Source organism: Copadichromis virginalis, linkage group LG2 (genome assembly GCF_057382275.1).
Source record: "Copadichromis virginalis isolate Kocher_CV1m ecotype Utaka linkage group LG2, C_Virginalis_male_GT1.1, whole genome shotgun sequence".
Lineage (NCBI taxonomy): Eukaryota > Metazoa > Chordata > Actinopteri > Cichliformes > Cichlidae > Copadichromis > Copadichromis virginalis.
The window spans coordinates 34,750,316-34,761,752 of record NC_140619.1 but is presented as its reverse complement, the minus strand read 5'-3'; the positions used below and the strand labels follow the sequence as shown (position 1 = coordinate 34,761,752).

At 41.8% G+C, this 11,437-nt stretch overlaps 2 protein-coding genes across 2 annotated transcripts; both read left to right on the top strand.

The window, feature by feature from the left end:
- On the top strand, positions 1–5,306 carry slc25a43 (solute carrier family 25 member 43). Its single transcript, XM_085432206.1, has 5 exons — positions 1–442; positions 2,028–2,269; positions 2,384–2,556; positions 3,833–3,967; positions 4,328–5,306. The coding sequence occupies exons 1-5, from the start codon at positions 171–173 to the stop codon at positions 4,538–4,540; spliced, it is 1,035 nt and encodes a 344-aa protein (XP_085288332.1). The 5' UTR covers positions 1–170; the 3' UTR covers positions 4,541–5,306.
- A 550-nt stretch (positions 5,307–5,856) lies between these two features.
- On the top strand, positions 5,857–8,016 carry slc25a5 (solute carrier family 25 member 5). Its single transcript, XM_085432219.1, has 4 exons — positions 5,857–6,036; positions 6,769–7,255; positions 7,350–7,490; positions 7,602–8,016. The coding sequence occupies exons 1-4, from the start codon at positions 5,926–5,928 to the stop codon at positions 7,757–7,759; spliced, it is 897 nt and encodes a 298-aa protein (XP_085288345.1). The 5' UTR covers positions 5,857–5,925; the 3' UTR covers positions 7,760–8,016.
- Positions 8,017–11,437: the final 3,421 nt, after the last annotated feature.

Genomic DNA, 11,437 nt, shown 5'->3' with positions numbered 1-11,437 from the left:
CCACGGCAACGACCAAAGTGACGTGACTGTCACATTACACCGCCGGTCGGGATGGGCAACGGACACCTCCTTGCCATCTATATTTAGATGTTTAACCTGTATAAGCAAATCCTAGAAAACTGCAACCATCGGGGGAGCCAGGCGGTTTGGAGCATTAAGGCCAGGCAGCAATGGCCACAGTGAAAAAGGACGACAGGCTGACGAGGTCTCAGAGCTTCGTGTGCGTCGGTTTCGCCGGGTTTTTTAGCAAAACTGTCACGTCACCTTTAGAGGTGGTCAAAATTAAAAGTCAGGTGGGCACCTTTCACTCCAAGAGGGGTTTCTGGCAAAGTTTTCTCATCATCTACCAGAATGAGGGGCTTAGGGGATTTTGGAAAGGAAATCTCGCCTCTTGCCTCCGGTTGTTTCCCTACAACGCAGTTCACCTCGCAACATACAGAAAGTGAGTAAAGTTACTTATACTTATGGTTTGTCTCACGCTGTGTGGACTGCAAAGCATTTTATGTGATCGTTCGACCCAAATTTATCCTAAATAGTTTGTTATTCGACTTGGGTCACGTGACGTCGACTTTGCGTTTGTGTTTTGAGGTGTAAAACGGAATGAAACACGCTGAAATTACAGAAAAAATAATATTCAAGTTAATTCTTTATGTATCAGGACCTAAAATAATAAAAAATAGTTGACGTAAATGGTCTGTTTTTTTTTTATCCCTGAAGTTAAAGATGCACTTCCTGTTTCTCTATGTGAGTCGCACGCTCCATTTTAAGCCAATCAGAAGGCTGGATTTTCTCAGCCGAGTTTTAAAGTCGAGGGTTGTCTCTTCCCCGGGTTTTGTCTCGCAGGTAGTGTGCCGTTATTAACCATCGTATTCCTGAGGTGCAACATGTTATATATTCCCGAAACTGGTAGAAAATGGTAGAACTAACGTTTATTTTCTCATAATTTCGGCTTACTATCGAAATTGCGTTTATTACTGAGTAGATCGAAATGTCCAATTTTGACTTATGGATGGCAATGGAAGACACTGGCGTCACTTCAAATTCAGTCAAACCTTTAAGCCGTCCCATTTTTTTTTCAGTAGACTCAAGAATCCTTCAAATTTATTAGGTTAAACTGTTGAAATAGTTGTTTTTTCTTGACAAATTGCTCAAATTATTAATAAAACCACATCCACAATATTTGAGATTTGGGGTTTCGTTCTTTGAAGATGTCCCAAATTTCCCAGCCCCGCTTTGTTAGGGTTTGTTATATGTTGCAGCTCTGATACGTAGAAATATAAGCAGTTGGATGAACTTTGGTTTGGGTCTGCGAGTCCTGTGGTTTTACAAAAAATCCCAGTGAGAGGAAATAATGCCTATGAGGCAAAAATGAGGGCATGTATACCGATTCACTGCTGGGTAACTTCAGGACAAAACACAGGCAGTAAGCAGCCGGCAAGACAACAGTAATCCCGCAAAGAATAGCAAATCTACTGCCTACTATCTGTATTAGTCATTATGTTTCCCGATGAGGTGTTTTTGTTTCGTTTTGTTTCTTATACGCGTGTGCGCACATAAATAATACGCCCTGAGTGGCCAACCTGGTGTCCTATGCTGTACACACAGTTCCAGGAAAAGAAGGCCTTTTCCTATATGTCTGTGACACTCACAAATACACACACGTGGATTCAGTTATTCACGTGCTTCTGTGTTGGAGGCTTCCAAGAAGTGCTCTGAAATAAAAATAGGTGCAGTAGATGTCCGAAAAAATATTTCAAAGCAGCAGAGCTTGTCTGACTGCTCTGAATACACTTAATGTCATTTGCATGTGTATTTTAAATACTAACACGATGCATAAACAAACAGGGTGGCCTTCGATGTTGTGAACAACCACTTGGATCTTGTCTTTTTATATAGCTATCTATTTATACATGTGTATCTATATATCCATGTGTATGTATTGTGTTGGACTGTCTACAAGACAAACTGTCTTACAGGGACATCTGAGTTTTATTTCTCATAGATTTATTTCTTTCCTCTGTGTGCAGGATAGTCCACCTTCACATGGATGAACTGGGCTTCATCTCTCAGTGGAGAGCCATATTTGCTGGTGGACTGGCCGGTGTTGTTGCTGCTCTGGCCACGTACCCGCTGGAGGTGGCAGAAACCAGGCTGATCATTCAAAATTGCAGGCAGCCCACATACATCGGCGTGGCTCACTCCTTGTCAAAGATCTACAAGAATGAGGGGCTGCTCGCCCTCTACAGGGGATTTTCCCTCACTGTCTTGGGTTCGTATACACGTTGCTACAAACTAATTCGTTTTTAGTGGATCGTGTAAGATTTTGCATATGAATCTCATGTCACGAAACTCCACCTTTACCTTTAGTTTCATGTCCTTACAGGTGCAGTTCCCTTTTCTGTCGGATGTTATGCAGTTTACATGAACTTGGACAAGCTGTGGCAGGAGCCTCCTGTTCGCTTCACTCCCCTGCAGAACTTAATAAACGGCTGTTTGGCAGCAGGAGTGGCTCAAACCCTCTCGTACCCTTTTGAAACTGTAAAGCGGAAAATGCAAGTAAGTTTACAGAACACCTTTTCTGCTTGTGGGGTATGTTTGGAGAACTGAAACAGGACAATTTTTTGTTTTTTCAAGCTGGAAGTAATTAAAATAGAAACATAAAGATAGATACACCATAGATATTTTTTTAAAGGTGTTAAATGGAAGTGTTACAGCTGCATACCGATGCTGGAAATACTGTGTTGGTCTTTTTAATTAAGTTCATATTTCTTCTACAGATCTCTCAGCTGCTGACTGAGTAATTGGGAAATGATTGTAAACACAACACATTTACAGTGTAGATGCGCCTACATGCTGGCTGTAGTACCATATTTAGTCCATAAGAGGGCAGTAGATGTTTACCTAAGTACGGGCTGACCTTACTCAGCCACTCAATGATTTTGAGTATGTAAAGTTAACATCAGAATTACTTCAGTGGTGATTTACCTAAATATAAAGAGAAGAGATATTTACTGCATGTGTTTTAAAATGTTATAATCACAGGAGTCGTTGGTCTGCACCATGTTGCTTTTAAATAAGGGTGTCTATACGCTGCAAAGGACTCATTGGGAACAATGGTGTGGCAAAGGACAGGATTCTACATCCGGTTTTATCTGCCTATTATTAGATGGGTTCAGCAGAACAAGGTTCAACAGCAGCTGGGAATGTGAATGTGTCCCAGCTCTGCAGAAGCTATAGATATGTTCTCTAAAGATAGCCAGCAACTATCAGACAGCCGGCGTGTGTTTCCAGTCTGCTGAAGCATCGCACCGACGTCACTTACTTTAAAGAACAGTCCTGCGTAAAGGCTTCATTTAGCTATTCAGCTGTAGTGTCTGTCATTAAAAAGCTCAGAGTTAAACATTAATTCGGGACAGAGCACAGAGAATGGGGGGGAAACAGCGGATGATGTTTGCTGAGGCTTGGGGTAATGATTTAAGACGTGTATAGTTTAACTTGCTGGCTAGCTTGGCTAGCTTTAAGTGTCCTCTACAGATGAAGCTGTTTGAATAGTCCTATTGGTCTCGTGCTTTATCCATGAAACACAATAATCTAATTCTGATAGTTGCTCTCTGAATCTTTGGCACTACTTTGGTGGCCCCTCCAACAATATGAAGATATTTTATATTTACCTGTGACTGTCCTTTTGCGTTTACTGATAAATGACAGCTGAATAAAATCAAACACATAGTGTCACAATATTATGTCCTCTGACCTTCCCGGTTCTGAGTTAATAAGCACCTTCAAACTCTGATTCACCATTTCCTATTTTGGCTTTCATTCTTTTTAACAGGCACAAAGCGCCCGTCTTCCCCATTTTGGAGGAGTCGACGTCCATTTCACTGGAATGATCGACTGTTTCATACAGGTGATTAAACACAACGGCGTCCTTTCACTGTGGAACGGCCTTACTGCCAACACAATAAAGGTATGATTCACTTATACATTGGTAGCAATTTCTTGTTATATGGCCAAAGTACGGGTCTGTTTGATCTTCTGTTATATAAATAAGAGCATTTACGTGTTTTACGCAGGAACAAGGGGCGGGGCATGGAAAGCAATGTTTAGTGTGCGTAGTTCACAGCAGGAATTTCACTACCAAGGTGGAACAGCATGCTCCGCTCTTAAAGCTACAGATCCCTTCATAGCCCAAAACTGTTTTTACTTGTGACCGTTTTAATGAAAATAAAGTGCATACCGAGTACAAGTTCTCTGTCGATCTGTGATCAAAATAATAAAGTGTTGGCGTGACTTTAAAATGCAGTTGTCTTTTGTTACTCCCCTACAGATTGTTCCCTACTTTGGCCTTCTTTTCACCTGCTTTGAGATGTGCAAGCAGGTCTGCCTTTACCGCAACGGTTACATTATCTCCCCCTTGAGCTACAAGCTCACACCGGGGGTCGACCAGAGCCTCGGGCCGAACGAGCTGGAAGAGGTCAAGCGCCACTTGAAAAACAGGAACTTTGGCTCAGGGGATTCGTCTTTGAGAAATCGATGGTGATGCTTTACGTGAAAGATGCCTGGTTTATTAAAATAAACGAGAGAGAGGGAGCGAGAGACTGAAAAATGACACAACAGCAAATCCAAGGGCATCCAGGAGCCTACCTCTCTCAGACTTTTACATTTTATTTAAAAGTATTTTAAAAAGTTGTTTACCCATCCATGATTTACGATGGCTTTTTACCTGACATGTGCCTTTTAGGATAAATATTTATTTTGGGAGCTCTTTGCTGCATTAGAATCAGTGCCATAGTCTGCTCACATAAAATAGTTTTTAAAAAAATGCTCATGGATTTTGTGAACTCTGACCATCATGAGCGCCATGTGACAGGTTATAATTTTAATGTATGAATGAAGGCAAAATTTTTAATGAGTTTTAAGTTAAAGTATGTCATTATTGATGATGTATTCCGCTAACATGGCAAGAAAGAAAAGTGTTTGTGAGGTTTAAATGATTTGTTTTTCATTCTGAAGGTAAAAACATTGATTTAACCTCCTGTTTGCTGAAACCCACATTCCTCTACGGTGACTTTGCCCTTAAGTTGTCTGTCAGCAGTCTAACCCGTTTTCAATTGTTTAAAGTTACTACGGACATGCACCTTATTTAAGGTGCTTGTACTTTACAAGTATTTCCATTTTCTGCTAGTTTAAACTTGACATTGACCTCTACTGTTTTGTTTACTCCAACAAGCTACTTTTCAGATTCTGTAATATGTGACGGATTATTATATGAAAAGATATTAACAAGAATTTTTTTTATAGCTGAATACGTTTACTGGTTTGTTTCTGCATTTTCGGTCAACTCTTCAACCTCCTCTCTTGCTTGTAGTGGTAATTTGCTTTAGGCCAATTTGTTATTTGGTTTAAAGGTCTGTGTGCTCAGGTTGAGAGTGAAATCAGTCAGGTGACTGTATCACGTCAGCTCACGTGGGCAACTCAGTGGCAGCCAAAGGACGTTAACAGCTGGGATGACCTTTACCATAACTGTGAGGCCTCATCTGCCCCAGAATGACATTTGACACGACCTTCAGGTTAATCTGAATAAGAATGGTAATAATATAACGCCGTGACGGCGCCTCTCACTTCTGTTCAGATGCGACTTTGCAAGTTTTAAAAAGTCGCAAAAGTAATTCATAAACTTTCCCTCATGCGGGACTGATCTCGTGCCTCGATTTATCTGAGCGACAAGGGAAAGCTCCAAATCTGAATCGAAGGTCATCGCCTGGCCCCGCCCACTACTCCTAGAGCCGGCCAATCGCAGAAAAGAATCGAAGTTCACGTTTTTTCTCGCGCACAGCCTCCTTAAATCCCCTCACTTCTAGATAGGATTCGGCCATTTCAACCCCACCAACAGAGTAGCTGGACGGCGGCTGATAGCAACTGAAGATGAGTGAACAAGCTATTTCCTTTGCCAAGGACTTCTTGGCTGGTGGTATCGCCGCTGCCATCTCTAAAACAGCTGTAGCTCCCATCGAGAGAGTGAAGCTTCTGCTCCAGGTGAGTGTGAACTGCTTATATCCCTGTGCAAACACCTGAAAACCTAATGACACTGTAATTATTGACATCAGTCACATACGTGTGTTGACTACTGCTGTTGCTCATTTGCAGCTTTTCTTCTTATTTCTTATGTTTGGAGGGGAAATTATTAAGATGCTTATGCATGTGGCAAATGGTTTAAAATCTAATAGTAATGGAAATCTGCTGCATCGTCAGGAGTAGAAACTGGGCTAAAAATAGTAAATCGAAGCGGCTCTGTCAGAGATTGGTGCAGGCACAGATGAGGAGCGAGCATAATCGAGGCGCACCACACTTGTTATGTAATAGACCGGCCTGAATGCTCGCATGAAAAGCGGCATTGTGACAGGAGAATGTGACCGTCTGTTGCCACTGTGGTGTTTAAAGTTATTCTCGTGTCAAGACAGGTCATTAGTTTGTCTTGACATCAAACAGCCAAGGTCACAGCAAGGTTTGCGCCATGGCGCTTCACTGCTGCATTGGGCCCGGCCTCAGCAGTGGCAGTGGCAGGGGGCGGGGCCGTGAACTGTTGAATGAAAGGGCTGTCCACCTGCACATGAAAGCAAATGTGTGCGACTCAGTAGAATAACGGGAATCTCCCAGCTTAGACAACTCAGAAGGTGACCAGGTGAAAGCTTGAAGAGGAAACGGGATATGACGAGCTTCACTTGTTGCTGCCTCTAATGCACTGCGGTGTCTCTGCTTTGTTTACAGGTGCAACATGCCAGCAAACAGATTGCGGTCGACAAGCAGTACAAGGGCATCATCGACTGTGTCGTTCGTATCCCCAAAGAGCAGGGCTTCCTCTCTTTCTGGAGAGGAAATCTGGCCAATGTCATCCGATACTTCCCCACTCAGGCCCTAAACTTTGCTTTCAAGGACAAGTACAAGAAGATTTTCCTCGACGGCGTGGACAAGAGGAAACAGTTCTGGAGATACTTTGCGGGTAACCTGGCATCTGGCGGTGCCGCCGGAGCTACCTCCCTCTGTTTCGTCTACCCCCTCGACTTCGCCAGAACACGTCTCGCCGCTGATGTCGGCAAAGGGGGCCACGAGCGTGAGTTCAAAGGTCTGGGAGACTGCTTGGTGAAGATCTTCAGGTCCGATGGCCTTAGGGGTCTGTACCAGGGCTTCAACGTTTCAGTACAGGGCATTATCATCTATAGAGCTGCTTACTTTGGCATCTATGACACAGCAAAGGGTGAGTGTTTGCTGAGAGACATTACAAAGCTTTATGTCTTTTTACATAGCAGTTTTTAGCCTTGTAATCTCACCGGCTAATGTTTCTCTTACAGGCATGCTTCCTGACCCTAAGAATACGCACATTATAGTGAGCTGGATGATTGCTCAGAGTGTGACTGCCGTAGCTGGTCTTACGTCCTACCCCTTCGATACTGTCCGTCGTCGTATGATGATGCAGTCTGGACGCAAAGGAGGTAATAAAACTCCAACAAAATCAAAGTATAACTTCCTCTTCTTTTTTTTCCCCCACTGTTCTATTTAAATGAGGTTGTAACATCTGTGTGATTCTGTCTCTTCCCCTTCAGCTGACATCATGTACACGGGCACCATTGATTGCTGGAAGAAGATTGCACGCGATGAGGGCAGCAAGGCCTTCTTCAAGGGAGCCTGGTCTAACGTGCTGAGAGGCATGGGTGGCGCCTTTGTGCTCGTCTTGTATGATGAGCTTAAGAAAGTCATCTAAGATGTTTTTGTATGTTCACTGTTCATGTTGTGAAGTTTAACTGTAACATATCTTGTACATTTGGAAGGACTTAAATGCCGAGCTATATTTATAGGGACCAACTAGTATTTTCTACTAGTTGTACTGGGGGAATATGTTATGCACTCTTCTCTTGGCCCATTCATTTTCTTTTTTGTTTTGCCCCTTACCAGAATGTCATTCCCTGAACACAGGAACCTTGCCAGTAAGCGAGAAATAAAGGCAACCTACAGAGTGAATCTCCGGCCTGGTTTTGAGGTGTAATGCCATGTATAAAGTGTACGCGACAGAGTGTGACTGAGATCCCCGGCTGCGCGTCTCCTCAGTCACGCCTCCTGAGGAAGATATTTGGCTGCCTCTTGTGAGAAATGTAATCTTAGACTTGCAGGTTGCAGTTGGGGGGCAGCCAAAATCAGCTGCGAACGTTGACCCGCAGACGATATTTTAACCGAGACATGCTCGCAGCGAAATGATTCACAGAAAGTCATTAGCTTTAGCAGTCTCCTGTGCATTTACGGAATTATAAAATAGTTTCGAAGAACATTTGCACAGGTGACTTCCTCTAGGATTACCTGTTGTAAGGTGGATTATTCCAACCTTCTAAATATACTTTTATCTCCTGCCAAGCCTCTTCTGACTCCCAACTGGTGTGACTGACGACTACGACCTTGAGCCATTTGTCCAGTTACCAGTTTGACACACAAGTTATTTACTGTCACGCTGAAGGGATCTCGGGATGAAATGAAAGTGTATTGGAGGAGATTTCTGCATTCTGGCTGGTTATTAAAACACATAAATGACAATGTAGAGGGTTTCTACTGGGGTGCACTGCTTGTGTCCACGTGTATTTAAAGGGGGTGTCATAAATTCCTGCTGATACATGATCCTGGCATGCGTAAAGAGGCACATGATTGTCGCTTGTGTAGGACAGGACATAGTGTTCTTACTGGTCCAGCTAATCGAGGGTGGGCAGGCCGTTCTATAAAAGTCAGCTGCAGACTTTGTGCTCTTTGGTTTAACTCAACTTTGGTTCAGTTATGTCTGTTTAGTTAAATTCAAACCTAGCTTAATGTTTGAAAGTCAAGAGAAGTGTATATTTAAACAGTTTGATCTAACAGTGGCATCCTGACACATGCTGGGTATGAGACCATGGGGACACTTGGCCACTTTAATCTGCTCTCTTTATTCAGACATGATAGAACTGCTGCCCCCTCTGAACATCATCTCTGCATTTATGCATTTTTTTTTAAGTTTCATTTTAGAGGAAATTTGACAAATGTTACTAGTAAAAGAAACTGAGGGGAAAAAAAATCTTTGTAACCCAGGTTCTGGATCAGTGCAGCGTATTCAAAATCTCTAGCCGCTGTGGACTGTTAGCGCCCCAGAAATCCTCCATGAGTCTTAAGTCACTGCTTTAATTACTCTTACCATGGGTGAATGAGAATATTAAGGTCTTTGACTCACTGTGCAGCTCTTAAAGTTCATCAGAAGTTTAATTCTGTCACTGGCAATGTGCCTTTAGTGTTTTCCAGTCTTTGATCCAGTGATATGTCCTCAAACTTAATCACTTACTTCCAAGATGACAAGCAGAATTAATCAAATTAATCTTGATGAGACACAATGACTACGACTTAGACGCTTAACCCAAATTGATCCTGAGTGGAGGACACAGTGCTGCTAAAAAGAGGCTAACAGATTACATGATTTACTCAGCTGGACTAATCTTGCTTTCAGTGATTCACAACGACTTGGACCCGACCTCTTACCTACAGAAATGAGTTTTAATGCTGTTTTCTCCAGTCTGGTCTGAAAGGCCCTTCTCAGCAGGTAGCCCATAGTTAATCCTTCATTCAGTAGGCCTCACGTTACAGCTGTCCCATTACAGCTTTAACAGGGATCACAACCTTTTACTCACTGTCTGCGTGGCTTAAGATATGCCACAGCTCCTTGAAGTAACACGAGTCCTTTACTCAATTCCTCAGTCATAAAAATAGATGAATTTTGCTGGTGGACTGTATTACTATTTCTCAATATTATTTCATAGTGGCTCCAGTAACCACTTGAGTAGCGGTTTATACATTTGCCTAAGAAAGATTTAGTCCTGGGAGTAAACACAAAGGACATCCACAGTAAAATCTCTGCCAAATCAAACACGCAGAGCTGCCCACTGTGGCAACCCCTCATGAGTAAGGGAGCAGCCGAAAGCAGCTTCTTCTCATTATTTTTAGTACCTTTATTACAAACAGAAACACACGCTGCTCCCGGACATTTGCAGTTTTTATGATGGAGAGTAGGCGATAGCTTCTTAAGTAAAGGTTGCACTGCCACAGGGGAAAAAACACTAATGACATGTAAAGCCACATAAAAAAAAAACATTACCTGAAGCATAACATGACCAAATATAAACATAAACTCACCCCGTGAGTGTTATCTCTCTGTTTTACTACTAAAACTGAGGCTTTAATGTCTCATTACTAGTGTTTTACTGTTATTATGTTATTATGAAAAAATGTGGTGTCGTTAAAAAAAAGTAATATTTACACAAAATGAGTACAATGCTGTGCTTATGTAAAAGTACATAGTTACATTCCCGTACTACGCTATGCAGGTCTACGGATCACTGAAGATACCCTTTACTACCCTTTACTCTGGGCGATGAGAAACTTCTGTCAGCCGGGCTGTTGCGTAATTTCGGCTGTTAGACCGAGTTACGTCACGGGGTCATGACCTCAGAGCTTTCCACTCATGGCAGTCTCTTCTACCGTATCTATCACATGATCCCAGTAAACACAAAGACTCGCATATGATATTTGCTCTAATATATATTAATACAACAACGATTCTGGTACATTTAAATGTTACTATGTTAAGATCATTATGCGGGTGCTTTCTGCGTGCTAAATGTGTAAATAAGCTAACTATTACAAAACGTGCTGGAAACCTTTTATTTTGAAGGTTTCCAGCACGTTTTGTAATTGTTAGCTTATTTATACAATTTAAGTCCTGCCAGACATCAGACATGGATTTTTAAGATTTTATTTTTATTGACGACAAAAAATAAATAAATAAATAAAAAAGAAATAAATTGAAGAGCAGTGATTGCGCCACCTTGTGGTCTTTAGAAGAAACATCACAACACAGCTTTGCTAAAAGCTCTAACGTTATATTTAATGGAAAATGAAGCAGCCAGAGTCTTTCATGTTTTGTTTTTTAATAACGATAATACTCTATTTAATGTAAGCTTTCATGAACACACACACCTGTTGCTATCTTCTTTCTCTCCCATTCACTCTTTGTCTGTTTAATGAGCTCCACATCCTTTTCTTCCTTTCACTGGCCCTTGCCAGTATCACAGTCTGAAATAATGAAGCAGTGCTCAGAGAATTTTTCTTGGGATGTGAGCAGGAGGAAAAGAAGCAGAAGGAATAGACTTGTTTTCCTTGTCCAAATAAATAAATAATAAGTTAAAAATAAGGTTGAACCTGAATGTTTAATTTGGAACAAATACATCATATAACAATATACTATTCAGAACTTGTCACTGTGTATTTTGCAATGTGAAGTTGGTTTTATTAGTGTGTGTTCAAATATGGAACTTTGCAGAAGTGCTGGACTTTTTCTTTTAAGTGGCCAATATTCAGATATTTTTAATGCATCTGA